Source organism: Balaenoptera acutorostrata, chromosome 1, assembly GCF_949987535.1.
Source record: "Balaenoptera acutorostrata chromosome 1, mBalAcu1.1, whole genome shotgun sequence".
Taxonomy (NCBI): domain Eukaryota; kingdom Metazoa; phylum Chordata; class Mammalia; order Artiodactyla; family Balaenopteridae; genus Balaenoptera; species Balaenoptera acutorostrata.
This window is the reverse complement of record NC_080064.1, coordinates 15335043-15351061: the sequence shown is the minus strand read 5'-3', so window position 1 is coordinate 15351061 and position 16019 is coordinate 15335043. Positions and strand designations below refer to the sequence as shown.

Genomic DNA, 16019 nt, shown 5'->3' with positions numbered 1-16019 from the left:
ATTGTAGCGGGGTAGGTTACAATAATTGTTATAGCAGTAGCTAACATTTATTGAGGGTTATCGTCTGCCAGGCACTATTATCATGTCATTTAATCTTTCCAGCCAATCTATGAGACAGGCCCTATTATCATCCTCATTTTACAACAGAGGAGAGTAAAGCTAAGGTGAAGTAGGGCATGAAGCCAGACACCGAGGGAGCCAGGACTCCCCCGAGGGGTCAGACATTAGAGCCCGACTCAACCCTCTTCTCCACTGCCTCTCTTGGCCACCTTGTAAATAAAATAGTGATGCCAACTAACATTAGTTGAGTATCTACTGCCTGCCGAGCCCTGCTCGGGGTGCTTTATATGTATCATCTCATTTAATCCTCAAACAATTTTATGAAGTTGGTTTCTTAGACCCATTTGCAGATAAGGAAACTGAGGCACAGAGAGGTCGAGTTACTCGCTCAGATGTCCTTCAGGAGTGAAGGACTTTCCTGGGACTTCCCTGGCGGTCCAGTGTTTAAGACTCCATGCTTCCGCGGCAGGGGGCGCAGGTTTGATCCCTGGTCAGGGAACTAAGATCCCGCATGCCCCGTGGCATGGCCAAAAAAAAAAAAAAGGAGTGAAGGACTTTCCCCCAGCTACTGAGAGGGCTTTCCAGCACAGCCTGGGCCTGCCTCAGCTGAAGAGAGCCACTTCACCCAAGGTTCTGCCGCCTTCCTGGGGCGGCCTTTGTCCGATGACTGTCTGAAATAAGGGTATAAAAGCCCAGCCCTGTTGCCCCACTGGGGGCAGTTCTCAAGGGTCACCCCATCTTCAGATCTCCCCGCAGGGTCAGCTGAGGCTTCTGTTGAGACTGGATCTCCCTGCCCAGTCCTGCATCCTCCCTGCCCATTCACAGACGTTGACCCCAACGGAATCCCCAATAATCATTTCAGAGCTGCTTCCCAGGGACCTGGACCAAAACAGTGGTAGGGCCAGGATTTGAACCCGAGTCCTGCACTGCTCCTGTCACAGGCCCGGCCTGCAGAGATCTCTCTACTTGGGCTTTGGCAGCAGCAGCTCTAAAGAATGCGTTGGGTGGGCTGCCCGGGATCCCCGGGAACCGGAGCCGAGTGGTGCAAGCGGGGAGCTTCCTGAGGTCGCCCTCTCTACCAGGGAGCTCTGCTTGTCTCTGGGAAGCCTTTTCTCTGCACTGGTCTAATCCCCTCTGATCTGCTTCCCCTGTCCCGCATCCCAGTGGTGGCTTGGAATCAAAGCCTGATGTGGACTCTTCTGGGGTCCCCAAGGTGCCATGTGTTTCCTGCAGCTGCTGGGGTCCCTTCTCTCCTGGAGCACCCCATCCATCCCCCACCCAGGGACCCCCGTGGGACTCAACTCAAATGACTGCTGTGGACAGAGCCCCCATGGTGGCGGTGGGCACGGCTGGAGGACAGACTTCTCTGCACTTTATCCACTTCTACAGCAGCCAGTGTGTCTCCAGAAAGCATGTCCGTGGCCATTTCCAACAGCAGCCAATCTCCATGTGTGGGAACCTTTTCTGGTCACTGCCTCTCACCTCACAGGTGGATTTGGGGCTCCCTCTCTGGACTCTCTGGACTCATCGGGGCTTGATTCCTGCCTCTGTCCTAGCATATCCCACGGCACTGGATCAGTTAGTTCCGTCCAAGTCTCCACCCCGCTGTGAGCTTCTCATCCAAGGCCCATCTTGCTCATTTTTGATTCCATAGCCCCCAGGGCAGGCCGGCCTCAGGGCGTATGGTCAGTAACTGCTCGTTACCCTCATTCCTGTGGTTTATCAGCCCTGTGGTCAAAGTTTTGGTGGAGGAAGAAACTCAAGTCCACACACCTGAAATCAGGTTTTGTCTCTCTTCCGTATTCCATGGGCCACAGTCACCATGGTTTTTTGTAAGTGCCAGGTCTTCACATCCCTGCACACACCTCATATCATGAGATGCACGGTCCAGGATCTCAGCTGTGTCTGTCTTTCAGATCCTTCTGCACGGACTTTGTGGCCGGCCTGGTGAAGTGGCTGGACTTGTCCGAAGCTGTCTTGCCAACCATGACTGCTTTTGCCAGCGGCCTGGGAGGCGAAGGAGCAGACATGTTTGCTCAGATTTTATTGAAGGACCCCATCTTGAAGGACCACCCACTGGTGATCACTCAGGTACACCCATCGCCCAGGTGGCGGCTGCCAGGGAAAGTAGAACAGATAATTTCCTCTCAAAGTCAGCCTGAATATCGCTTCTAGTGGCGTGGGGGGAATTGGAAGATTAAATATTGCATCATAATTTCATATGATGATGACGATCATAGCTAATGTTGAATTATCATTATTGAATATTTACTATCGATTTATTACTAAAACAGTACTTGTTATATGCTAATACCTTACTAATATGAACTCATTTAATTCTCCAAGCAATTTTATTAGGTAGGTAGGATGATAAATGGAGGCACAGAGACGTTAGGTAACTTGTTCAAGGTCACACAGCTGATTTGAACCTTGGCAGTCTTACTCCAGAGCCCGTGCTCCTGACTGCTAAGCTGTGGTGCCTCCTTTTGGAAGCAGCAGCTTTGCTGTGTGCCCTTGGGCATGTCACTCACCTGCTCTGTGTGCATTTGAAGCAGGCAGAAGCTTGACACAGGCTATCGGTGGGTCAAGAGAGCAGATTTAAAACAGCCCTTCCCCTCCTTCATCTGACTCCCTGAAATTCTCACGCATTTATTCAGTTATCTGCTTACTTGTTTGTCTGGCTCACCTCTCGAATGTAGGGCAGAGGTATTTTGTCTGCCTTGTTCTCCCACTTCTTAAGGGTCAATAAATATTTGTCAAATGCGCAGGCTGGTTACATATCAACCTATTGCTAATTCCTGTTACTCTTCCCTCAGGACCTTCTGAGCTTCTCACTCAAGGATGGTGAGTTGATTTCATAAGTTGTGGGGCACGTATCTGCACCTCAGCCAGTGAAGCCAGTGGTAGGTGTTGCCCCTGCGTTCCCGTCCCCAGTGGCCTTTTTGGCGCAAGAAAGGAAAGGGAAGCCAGTAGAGCTGCGGAGCCGGAAGCTCTCCATTCACGCCAAGCGCCGGGTGGTGCTTCTTAGCGGTTTTATTGATTCCGCAACGGTGCCCTGCGGTTCCACCTTCTGAGTAGCTCTGGAGTCTGGCTCCTGCCCTCTGAGGTCTGTTCTGCTGGCAAACAGGGAGAAGGAGCACGGAATTGAAAATGAAATCCCAACCACCTCTACACTGTGTAGTAAGGGAAGTCCCCCCCACTCCCCGCCGGAACCCTGGCTTGTGGGGGACGGGAGGGGTGAGAAGAGGAGGAAGAACAAAACTAGGCTAGGAACAGCAGAACAGCAGAAACAGCGTGTGCAGGAGCACCGGCTGGAAGGAACGCTCAGAGGAGGGTCACGGGGGCCGGGGCCGAGCGGGCTCTCCACCTACACGAGACCCCAGGCTGTTCCCGTGGAGTTTATAGTCTGAGAAGTGCAGCTCTAAGGCTCAAACCCCAGTGTATATTTTTAGCCCTAGTCTAGCCGCACAGAATGCTTTCACTCCATATCTCAGAGCCAGATGGGAGCCCAAGGGTGATCTGGCCCAGCCCCTGCTTTCAGGCGGGCACCACCTGAAGTAACACTTCTCTTTTAGCCGGTGAGGCCACGTGGCTGAGTTGTGGTCTGAGGATGTGGTGGAGTTGGTCTGAAAATCCTCAGCTCTATCACTTTTTTCTTTTCCAAACAGAAGTAAGGGAAGAATAACAATATCCGATCGTCCTGGACGCTGTCGGAGTGAGGGGTGGGTTTGCACGGAGGTCTGAGTCTCAGGTTGCTGGAGAGCAAGGCAGCCCATCAGCACACACACGCTCACGTGATAATCACGGTAAAAGCAAAGCACCAGTTCTTGAGCGCTTGCTGGGCGCCCAGCCTGCTGCCAAGGGCTGTACAGGCACGGAGCCCTCTCGGCCCCCTGAGGGGTGCTGGAGGTCGTTGTTCCCATTTTGCAGGTCTCGGTCATCTTGGATGAGATGCCCATATTCCCAGGTGGAGAGGTTGAGGCCCAGAGAGGGGAAGGGGCTTTCCCGGAAGCACACAGTGGCAGAGGTGGCCTGGTGGTCAGAACCAGGCCTCCGGCCTCCAGGGCCAGCGCTCTGCCCCACCGCCTTGTCACGGGGGAGAAGAAGCTGCCCCAGCACTCCTGTGTCGGCCTCACTCTCTCCCTTTCCTCACCCGGTGAGCCACGTTCATCCTAGCCTGCTTCCTGCCCCCGCCTGCCAATCACAAGCCCTCCTGAGCTCCCAGGAGCACCCTTTAAAGCACACTTTAACTTACCCCCTTTGCTGTGGGTGACCTTGGCCTGGCTCTCACAGAATAATTGGAGTGGGTTTGAAACAGCCTGTCTAATGTCATCACCTGGTACTTCATTCCCTCCCAGGGGTGTTCTCGTAGGCAGCCTCTAAACCGGCATTGCCTTTGAAATGTCTCTTGAGAATAACCACCACTTATTAAGCACCTGTTAATGCTGGTCATGGTACCCGACCCTTGTCAAGCATTGTTTCACATCATCCTCATAGCCATCCTTTCATGTAGACACTCCCACTTTCCAGACGAGCAAACTGAGGCCCAGAGAGGTGAAGTAACCGGCCTAAGCTGGTAAGTGGCAGAGCTGGACATTCTAAAACAAGTGCTATTAACAAAAACCTTAGCAGATTTTACCCACGGGGGTTGAGGAATGTGGCAGCATCCCCACAGGAATATAATAATACCTCGTATCTAAAGAATACCAGTCTCTGACAGCATCTGAGGAGTGCCTTTGGTTTATCTCAAAGCCCCACCAGACGCCGGCATCTACAAACAGGAGCAGCTTCACTGGCACACTGAGACCCCAATGGGAGTGGGCGCTAGGGCTCAAAATTTCCCCAGAGGTCAGAGGTAGGTGGCCCCTCAAACCATCTAGACGACCCTCTCATCAGACACAGGCAGACCTCAGAGATATTGCGGGTTCAGTTCCAGACCACCGCAGTAAAGCAAGTCACGTGAATATTTTTGGTTTCTCAGTGCATATAAAAGTTATATTTACACTATACTGTAGTCTATTAAGTGTACAGTAACGCTGTGTCTAAAAAAACAATGGACATACCTTAATTTAAAAATGCTGTTGGAAAAATGGCACTGATAGACTTGCTGGATGCAGGGTTGCCACAGACCTTCAATTTGTTTAAAAAAAAAACAAAAAAAAATGCAGTATCTGCAAAGCACAATCAAGGCAGAGAGCAGTAAAACGAGGTCTGTCTGTAGATGAGAAAAGGAGGCCTGGAGTGGGAGTGGCTACAGTTGTCATGTCCAACTCTATCGTTATTAATGAAGAACCAGGGACCAAGAACTGGGTGCATCTGGGGATCAGGCTGCCTGGTGTTAAGATTCAGGCTCTACCTTGGCAAGGTCCTGAATGTCTCTGTGCCTTGGTTTTCTCAGGTGTTAAATGGGAACAAACAGTACTTTTTACCTTATGGGGCAGTGGTGAGGATTAAATGAAATAACCCAGGTAAAGTGCTCAGAGCAGAGCTGGCATGCAGGAAGCAGGCCATGAGTGCCACTGGGGCATGGTGGTGGCGGTGAAATGGGAAAGCCCTGGGAACCAGAAAACCTGGACTCTCATCCTGTCTCTGAGACTCTCATTGTGTGACCTTGATCAAGTCACTTAACTTCTCTGAACTTCAGTTTCAAATACAAATGAGAGGCAAGAGCCAGATGCTACTTCAGAGCAAAACAAAACTGTCTTTGGTCCTAAGAACACAGTCAAGGATCTTGTAAGGAGAAGGTCGGTGTCATAGCTGGGCCAGTTGTTCAAGGCCTTTCCCATAAGCTCCATGAGAGTAGGGCCCTTGTCTGGCTTGTTCACCATCATATCCCAATGTCTGCAACACTGATGGACACATGGTAGGCATTTAGTACTTGTTGGGTGGATGGATGGATGAAGGGATGGAGGAATGGATGAAGGGATGGAGGGACGGATGGATAAATGGATAGAAGGTTGGATGGATAGAAAGAAGGATGGATGTCCCTTCCTTAGAGCACAAGCTTAGATACTAACAAGGTGGTTTGTCTGAACTTGAGGGTTAAAACATCTTTTTTCTACAGAGACTGATGGGGTAGGACACACAGCACAGAAGAAGACTCTCTGTGCTACTGCATTTCTCTCTGGGTGTGAGACAGGGTGATTAATCATGGAATCAGCCCAAGAAATCAACACAAAAAGCCGCACGTCTCTGAACTTCCTGGAAGGTTGACCCTTACTGACAATATTGGGATCTTAGTCACAAAACGATGCCATCTTGGCAGCTGGGTGGAATTTTTTGTGCATGCCAATCATTTTCTTCTCCTCATCCAGTAACAATCCATGAAGCTTCTTGCCCACACAACTGGGAAAAATAAGCCTTTTATATGTTGAAGGTTAAACTAAATCTGAGCCAACTCTAGACTGGGTTTCACAACTGTGGCACTGTTGACATGTGGGACTGGATGATTCTTTGTTGTGGGACCACCCTGTGCCATGTAGGAGATTTAGCCGAATCCCTGGCCTCTACTCACTAGATGCCAGTAGCACTTCCTGAGTTGTGATAACCAGAAATGTCTCCATACTTTGCCAGATATCCTGGGGGGCAAAAACATCCCTGGTTGAGAACCATGGATTCAGGACCCAAAATTTGGCCGTCTCAGTTGGGGCTGGTTTATTTGCAGTTGGTAATCTTTATAAGTTACCTAGTTGCTCTCCTAGGTCCTGTACACAGATGGTGAATTATTGCATCGTATATAATCCTCAAATCAACTGCTAGAGTAGATACTGTTATCCCCACTGATAGGAAATTTGGCTCAGGAGGTTAAGTAACCCGAGGTGGCATTTCAAAGTAAGTTTCAAATTCCATTTAAGGCAGTGAGTCTCATGGTGAATGTGCTCAGGAGACTTAAGCTGAAGCATGGTTCTTGCCCTCTGTTCTCTGAATCCAAAGATAACATTGACTCCAGGCCATGGAACCCGACGACATGCAGCTGCATGAGACCTAACAACCTTCACCTCAAACTTGGCTCTACTTTCTGACCTGGTCTTTATTACTGAATTGCAAACCCTACCTCCCCAGTGAATCAGAAAGGTTTGAGAGGTTGGTCGTTTGTCGTGGTGGACCACGTTCTCAGCTGGTGGCTAGGTTCTTCATCAGGATCCTCAAGATTCGTAAAGCTTGCTATCAGTATTGAAACTGGCTGGTTCATCCATTCAGCAAATAAGAACAGAGCCCCCACTGTGTGTGCCAGGCCGTCTGCTAGGTGCTGGGAGTAGTTCTAACCAGGGCCGATGCTCATTGAGTGCCTACTGTGTGCAGGCCCTGAGAAAAATGCTTTACAATTTGTTTAAACCCCTCAACAGCCCTGGGAGGTAGATGCTATTCCTGTCCCTCATTTTACAAAAGAGGCAGCTGCGGCCCAGAAAGTGAAATCACCTGCCCGAGGTCACACAGCAAGGATTCGAACCCAGGCACTGTGGTTCCAGAGTCCATGCTTAACTGCTGTTCTGCTTCCTACATGGAGATAAAATGATAAAATCCTCATCCTTACAGCTGACTTTAAGGGGATTTGATGAGGCCAGAATGAAGAGTGGGCACCCCATGTGGTAGAGGCCAGAGGATTGGCCAATCTTGCCGGCAGCTGAGAGGGTGGAGCTGGAGGAGGGCCTCAGATAGGCCCCCTTTGCTCCCATGACCACTGGCCTTGAAGTAAGCTTGTTGCCACGTTGGACGCCCTTAATTGTCCCCCCAAAATGAGCCGTGAAGAGAAAAGGCAGGAGTCATACCCGAAACCATCTGAGTTCAAGTCCTGCCCTGAGACAGGGTGCATCTTAGAAGTCCTGTCCCTTGGGACTTCCCTGGTGGCGCAGTGGTTAAGAATCCAACTGCCATTGCAGGGGACACGGGTTTTATCCCTGGTCCAGGAAGATCCCACAGGCCACAGAGCGACTAAGCTCTTGCACTACAACTACTGAGGCTGCGCTCTAGAGCCCGCAAGCCACAACTACTGAGCCCACGTGCCACAACTACTGAAGCCCGCACGCCTAGAGCCTGTGCTCTGAAACAAGAGAAGCCACCGCAATGAGAAGTATGCACATTGCAACAAAGAGTAGCCCCCGCTCGCCACAACTAGAGAAAGCCCGTGCGCAGCAATGAGGACCCAATGCAGCCAAAAATTAATTAATTAATTAAATTTAAAAAGAAAAAAAAGTCCCGCCCCTCCAGCCACGCTCTGCCCACCAAAGTGAAAACCCTGGGCAGACTTGTAAGTCAGCCCAGTGCCCAGCGGGGGGATGGGGGGAGGAGCGTGGGACTAGAGTAAGGTGTGGTTTCCTTTATATGAAAAAAAATTCATTGAGGGTAAAATTGGGTATAAATATTCTAAATGTTACATAAAATGTACAATTAGAAAAGTTGGGGGACTTCCCTTGTTGTTTAGTGGTTAGGACTCGGCACTTTCACTGCCAGGTCCCGGGTTCAGTCCCTGGTCGGGGAACTAAGATCCCACAAGGCACGCAGCATGGCCAAAAAAGAAAGTTGGTCCATCGAGGGATGGCAGTGCAGTAGGCTGGGTAATCAGTTGAATGAATATGGCCTGAGAGTGTCCTCGGACCGCAGGGAAAGGCGAGACGAAGGTTCCCCGTGCTGATACAGCAGCAGCAGCTCACAGCCTCACCCCAGCAACCCTGGCTTCTTAGCATCTAAGGATAGAGGAAATTTGACAATTTACCATAAAAAGAATACTATTAGCCACCCTTTCTTGATCACTTACTGCATCCCAGGTGCTGGCCAGACTCATCACATGCATCTTCTGCCTGCATCTCAACATACGCCAGATTAAAAGGGTATTCTTGCCCCCATTGTACAGATGAGGAAACTGAGGCTCAGAGAGGTCAAGAAACTTGCCTGAAGCCATTCAGCTAGTAGGTAGTCAGATGAAAATTCAAACCCCAGTCTGTGTCGCAACAAAGGCTGAAGTTTCTGCCTCTGAATTCCTTTCCTTTGGTCTGGAGGGCGGTCCCCAAAGGGAAGGGTTTGGCCGTGATCTCTTCCCAAAGGTCTGAGATTCTGCTGCTCTCCGAGGAGAGGCAAGTTCAACCCCAGGCAGGTCATTCTGGCTCCCGAACTCAGATCCATACTGAGAACAGAGGCTGGTTCAGTGCCTGGCAATGGAGGTTGTACTGCTCCCTGAGGAGGTGCATTTGGAAATGTAGGGCAGGTGGTGGTGGTTATCACAGCGCCTGGGGTGCACCTGGCATTTAGTGTCAAGCTCCAAGGGCACTGTTCATCCTTTAATGCACAGCACAGTGTTGGATTGTGAAGTGCAAAGTGCATCAACTTCTCTACTGAGATGCTGGTGAGAAAAGGAGCCCAGAAGTGTTTGTTTTGCCCCCTGGTCTGTCCAAACACACTGGGTGACTTTGGACATGTCCCTTGCTCTTCCTAGGCCAGAAGGACCAGTTGGGCTCCAAGGGCGGAGTCTGGGTGGGTGCTGGGGCTGCCCAGCAGTTGGAGGCTGGCATACTCCTGCCCCCTGGGGGCAGAACCAAGATCCCTGAGTCCGCCCCCCACCAAGATTTTCCAAAGAACAGGCTGCCGGGTGATGGGTCCTGTGTGTGCACCTTTGGCCCATGGCCTAGGGCTATGCCTGGGATTGTGGGTGCACCCCACATATCCCATGCACCCAGAAGATAGGATTCACAGCTGACCACATGGGATTGACCTGGAATCCCAAAACTCACTCGAGTAGATTTGCCTTATTCTATATATTTTTTTTTTTTTTTTTTTGGCTGCACCGCTCAGCTTGTGGGATTTTAGTTCCCTGACCAGTGATCGAACCTGGGCCCTCCACAAGGAGAGCTCGGAGTCCTAACCACTGGACCTCCAGGGAATTCCCTCAAGTAGATTTGCCTTTAAAAGGCAGCCACAGTGAAATGAACAGAAACTTTGGCATCCTGGGTTTTAACCCAAATTCCACGGCTCTCTCAGCTGTGTGATTTAGAGCAGCGCTCCCCAACCTTTTTGGCATCAGGGACCGGTTTCGTGGAAGACAGTTTTTCCACGGACTCGGGTGGGGGAGATGGTTCAGGCGGTAATGCTAACGATGGGGAGTGGTGGGGAGCAGCGGATGCCCGCCCCTCACCTCCTGCTGTGCAGCCCGGTTCCTAACAGGCCACGGACCGGTACCGGTCTGTGGACTGGGGGTTGGGGACCCCTGATTTAGGAAGTTTCTTAGCCTTTCTGCACCCATTCTTCCCTCTTGTGCAAAATGAGGCATCATAATACCAGCTTCCCAGGACCACTGGGAAGATTAGCAATCAGGAATGCAAGCTTCTTGAGTGGTGCCCAGCATTTGTTAGGAGCACCGTTGATGCTGGTTTCCTTCCCTGCAGAGGTAGCAGGAGGAGGAGTCATCTTGATTACACCACTTCCTCCAGGCATGAATGCACCCAGACCTTCTCAGATCAGGAGCTTGCTAGTTAGAACAACAAGTGCAAAGGCCCTGGGGCAGGAATGAACTTGGTTTCTTGGTGGGACAAATACTGGTGGAAACAGGGACCGGTAGAAAGTGAGGTGGTAGAGAGTGGCAGGAAGGGGTTAGAAAATGTACAGTCTTGCAGACCATGGGAAGAAATGTGGATTTTATTCTAAGTGCATTGGAGAGTTTTAAGTTGGGGAAGAGAACCCCAATCAGATTTATGACTTCATCCTTCAAGCTGCTGTGTGGCAAATAGAGTGTGGGGCAAGAGGAACCAGGGCAATGGCTGGTCCTTGAAGAGCGATGGCAGTCACAGTGGCCGTGCAGCAGAGATGGGGAGCCGTGGTCAGACTCAAGATACATTTTGGAGGTGCAGCTGTCAACATTAGCTGGTAGATTGGATGTCTGAGGAGGGGCAACAAGAAAAATCAAGAACGATGCCCAGGCTTTTGGCCTGAACCCCAAGTTGGGCTTTTTATTGAGACAGGACGGATTGGCCCTTGAGGAGTGAGTTGGCTACCTGGCAAGTTGTCCTGGGTAGCCCAGGACTCCTGCCCCTCCTCCACCACTCACCACCTGCCTTAAATAGAACCTCAGCTCCAAGTCCAGCAGCCTGGCTGTCAAGGTCCTTGAAATGACCCTTACACGAGGCTGACATTCCAGAGTCCCGTGCCCGAGAATACCTTGGGAGGTTTTAATCACCTGTGCACCTGGCAGTCTATATTCCAGAAACTGAATCACGGCAGCCTTGACCAATGGAGTATGAATTAGTAGCTGATAATAACTGCCATTAGTTAATCACCATGGCCAAGGCTTGTTAATTTCCACAGGTCGATTACGGCCTACGTGCAATAGTCTGTGATCCTAGGAGGGAGCAGGGAGCTCCTTTATTCGTGGAACTTTAGCTGATCAGTAACCCCAAGACATGGCCTGTGGTGTCTATTTCCCGACACACAGACAGGTCCTCATCCAGGGAGGCGGCCGAGGGCAGCTGGGCAAGTGCTGCCAGACCACGGCTCGCTCTAAGGACCCTAGTTTGAGGAAGGAACTGGTTTATTTTGCAGAAGCTGAGGTCATCGTAGCTACTACGACCTTAGTATAAAATTACCGTGCAGCACTGCAGACACCCAGCAGAGGAGGCTGGTTCTGCAACATTCATTAAGGACCCATCATGGACCCAGAGTCCTCTCCTCAAAACTTTGTGAGATAACTTACTATTTCCACTTCCACCTGAGCGAGGATGAGCTTTGCCCAAGGTTAGACACACAAATAGTATCTGTACCCAGGTCTGTCAGGTCATTAATTGAACATTTATTCTTTGTGCCGAGCACTCTCCTAAGGACTGGAGATAAAGCAGTGTAGAGTTTACACTTACAAAGTTTATACTTCACGGGGAGAGACAAACGAAAGTAAACGGATATGATGTCAGAGCAAGGCAAGCTCTGTGTGGAACAAAACGCAGGGTAAAGGGGTAGAGTAATGGGGGCCGGGGGTCAGGAAGGCATCTCTGGGCAGGAGGTGTCTGAACAGAGACTTGAATGAGGAGGAGGAGCCTCACAAGAAGATCTGGGGAATGAGCCTTCCCATTGGTGGAGACAACACAAGTGCAAAGGCTCCGCAGCAGGAACATTCTAGAAGGTGAGGCCGTGGAGTTGGCCAGGGGCCTTGTAGGTCATGATGGAGTTGGATTTGCTTCTGATCATATCACATCCTTAACAGCTTTGGGATGTGCAAATTTGATCTTTGCTAATTTGGTGAAAAACGCCACCTTTCTTCCAATCCATATGGGTAATAGTTGCACACTGTTCTGCCCCAGAAGCTGTTTTCTTGTTCAGCTGACTGGTTCTTGGGGCTGTGTGCTTAGGATGTATCTGAGGTTTGGGTTTCATCCATTGCGCTGCTGTTAACATCTCTGTGCTTAGAAGCTGAACTGACCCCATGCTCTTTCTCTCTTTCCAGGGCGCTATGATGCTCGGGCCCGAGTCTTCATCTGCCACGTGACCTCCCTCCTCCGAGTGCCCTTGGAGGAGCTGGACCTCCTCGAAGAGATGTTCCTTGAGAGCCTGAAGGAAACCAAAGAGGAGGAATCTGAGTAAGTGTGCCCTGCGACCCTGGCCCCCCGTCAGGAATCAAGGACTTCCACTCTTCAGATAACAGCATCCTGTGTGTCCCCTCCCCCCATTAAGAGATGGTGCACTGAGGTGGGAAGAGCACTGGACAGAGAGTCCCAGGGCAGCCCTGACTCGCTGTGTGGCCTTATCAAGTCACTTCTCCTCTCTGGGCCTCCATCCTCATTTGTAGGAAGGGGGGATTGAATGGATGAATGCTAAGGGCCATGAGTTTGTGACTTTAACATTCTGTGGCCCCAACACCCCACACCCCCTCAGCTCTTGTGACACCTTGTCTGTGGGCCAGAGTGGCCTGGGTTCACATCCCACCTCTGACACCTATTTGCTTTTTGACCTTGGGTGGGTGCCCCCCACCCCCACCCCCACCCCCGTTCTCTAAGCCATAATAGTCTTATCTGTAAACTAGGAATAAGAATAGCATCCTCCTAGGGTCATTGTGGAAAACAAATGCAATTGTATTATCAAGTGCTCAGCCCAGGGCTGGCATGTAGCAAGGGCTCAGTAAGTATGAGTCCTTCCCTTCCCCCACATGCCCCCATACCTGCCAGCTGTCGAGAGGCTTTGCTACCTGTGTATGGTCAGGTGTGTGTCGAGGGAAATTTTCCTGGTAACTTGGCCAGAGCTCAGCTCTTTGCAGAACACCTTACACAGCATCTAATCCCAGGGTAATAAATCAGTCCCAGTCACAGCCTAATTGCGGGCTCCTTGCACCGGGCACATCTCCCAGCCTTGGGTTTTGTTCGGCCATGAAGGCTTTCTTTGAGCAGCCAGGCTGTGACAGCCCAGCTGGGAATTTAGCTTTGAAGCCAAGTTCAGAACTGGAGCCGCCCTCCTGCCAGGGTTTGTAGGGCAAAGGGAGGGGGTTGTTTCCTTGAGAAAGGAGGAAACTTGGTCTGTTGAAATAACCTGAAAATAGACTTGTTTTGACTCCCAGAGCTGTGTCAATAAAGAAACACCTGGATCCGGGCCAACACCTGGATCCCTCAAGTATGCCTTGAAATGAAGGAAACTCTTAAGTATTGTTTGGAAATCTGTTGTCAGAAAGAAACACATTACCCAGAGGGTCTGTTCTGATAATACCAGTAGTGCCAGCTCAGGGAATGTGTAGAACAGAGCCCAGCTCTGCCACTTACCAGCCGTGTGATCCTGGACAAGTTTTTTAACTTCTCTGGGCCTTGGTTTCCCCAGCTGCAAATGGGGCTAATAATAGCACCCTCTTCATAGGGTTCTTGTGGGGCTCAAATGAGTTTGTACACGTAAAGCGCTTCGAGCAGGCCTTGCACAGAGTTACTAGTTGATAAATATCAACATTTGCTATAGTACTGTTATCATTGCTGTTATTACTACGTGGGCCATTTCCTCAGAAAAATACTCCACAGGTGTCATTTTTTAACTCAATTTTAGGGACTTTGGCAACCTCTCAGATTCTATCTATGGTCTCTGGAAGGGTCTGAGACACAGGGAAAGCATAGGAACTGGTCAGCCAAGGGACCTGGTTCTCTGTTTGATTCTGCTGCTAAGTCCCTGTGTGGCCCTGGGCACGTTGCTTTCCCTCTCCGGGCACCAGCACCGGTTTCTTCACCTGTACAAGTAGAGTATCGAATTGTATGTAGGTTTCTTTTAACTCTGAGGTTTTGTGTTTCTGCAAGGTGAGCTTCTCACTCAGCACCGCACGGCGATCCTTTGCAACTGGAGTTCAGGGTGTGATGTACCACCTTTCTGTTCTCGGGTCTCCGTCCGAGCCCTGAGGCCATCCAAGCTTCCCCTACTTGTTTGGTGACTTCACTTCTCTGTGCCTCAGTTTCTTCATCTCTAGCACAAGGATAGTGGTAGTATCTCCATCACAGGGCTGTCGAGAGGGTTAAATTAATTAATACATATCAAAAGCTTGGAACAGCACCTGACACATAGTAAATGTTAGCAAATGCGGTGCTGGAGGTTGATACTGATCCCATCATAATAACATGGTCTACATCTAACCTTTATTGAGTGCTCTCTAGATGCAGGTACAAGATACCATCTCATTGGGTTCTCATTACAATCCCCTGAGGCTTTTGCAGAGGAGGAAACAGGATGTCAGAAGGGTGACGTAAGTCACCCAAGGCCACCCAGCTGGTCAGTGGCACCTTCTGATTCAACCTCCTTATCCAGTCTGAACATCGCTTACTGCATCCCTCAAGGCATGATTGAGAATCCGAGGTTTCATCCTTAATTCTGATGAAGGCAGTGAAGATAATTCTTTTATGGGGCTTTCTGAGCTTTTACTAGGAATGTGTCTCTAGACTCCCCAGAGATAAGCACTCCCTCGCTATCTACTGGAGAAGGTGATTTAAAAAAAAGAAAAGGATGGTGGTGAGGGCAGTAAAGGTAAGGAACACCCTCTCATGGGAGATAAGGTGGCAGTGAGGGAAATTTCTTTGTGGACCCATGAGATAAGCAGTGTGGGTGTCTTTGCTCTTCACAAGGTATCTGTGACTTCAGCCTGGGATTTGGCCCAAATCTGCATTTTGGCTTCAGCCTCTGTCTTTGGGAAGCTGACACGGAATGTCAGCTCAAGGTCACTTCTGGCATCCCAGGTCATGAGTGTGGCCAGAGGCTATGTGATGACAGAGATTGCCATGGTGCCTAGCCAGCAGGCAAAGTCAGTAATAGGAACAGGGCTTCATTTGGATTTAGTGTCGTGCTCTGAATTCTCACTTCCCAGTATAGGAAGCATCATAGATGTAACTCAGAGCCAGCCTCTCCTCTTGTGCTTTAGAGGTTGAAATTCAGACAACTGAAGTTATTGCAGGAGTGAAATGCTGTGATAATTAATGATTAATGAGAAAGCTATTCATTTTATATACAAAACAGTTACTAAGAGCATTCAAGTACTTAAATAAGGAAATCGATTGGCAGTTCAGGTGTACATTAAGAGAGAGTGCCTTAGCTAAATAAGTTTTAGGGAAAATATTATATTCTTTTTGATTCAGCAAGGGTTTATAAACATTCAAATAATAATACAAAGCAGGGACTTCCCTGGTGGCGCAGTGGTTAAGAATCCGCCTGCCAATGCAGGGGACACGGGTTCGCAGCCCTGGTCCGGGAAGATCCCACATGCCGCAGATCAACTAAGCCCGTGCGCCACAACTACTGAGCCTGTGCTCTAGAGCCCGCGAGCCACAACTACTGAGCCCACGTGCCACAGCTACTGAAGCCTGCGTGCCTAGAGCCCTTGCTCCGCAACAAGAGAAGCCACCTCAATGAGAAGCCCACGCACCGCAACAAAGAGTAGCCCCCGCTCACCACAACTAGAGAAAGCCCGCGCACAGCAACAAAGACCCAACACAGCTAAAAAAAATTTTTTTTAATAATAATAATAATACAAA

General features: G+C 50.0%; 1 protein-coding gene across 20 annotated transcripts in view; it reads left to right on the top strand.

Moving 5' to 3' along the window:
• TMCO4 (transmembrane and coiled-coil domains 4) overlaps nucleotides 1-16019 on the top strand; it is a 93588-nt gene that overhangs the window by 21867 nt on the left and 55702 nt on the right. For 18 of the 20 annotated variants that reach the window (XR_009009130.1, XM_057551908.1, XM_057551915.1 and 15 more), the window contains 3 exons: nucleotides 1977-2151; nucleotides 2877-2904; nucleotides 12482-12614. Coding sequence is in view for 19 of the 20 variants with exons in the window: in XM_057551908.1 (XP_057407891.1) it covers nucleotides 1977-2151; nucleotides 2877-2904; nucleotides 12482-12614 (336 nt within the window). In the remaining variant the exon portion in view is untranslated. The remainder of the gene's footprint in view (nucleotides 1-1976; nucleotides 2152-2876; nucleotides 2905-12481; nucleotides 12615-16019) is intronic. The other 2 variants (XM_057551935.1, XM_057551941.1) reach the window with 1 other exon arrangement.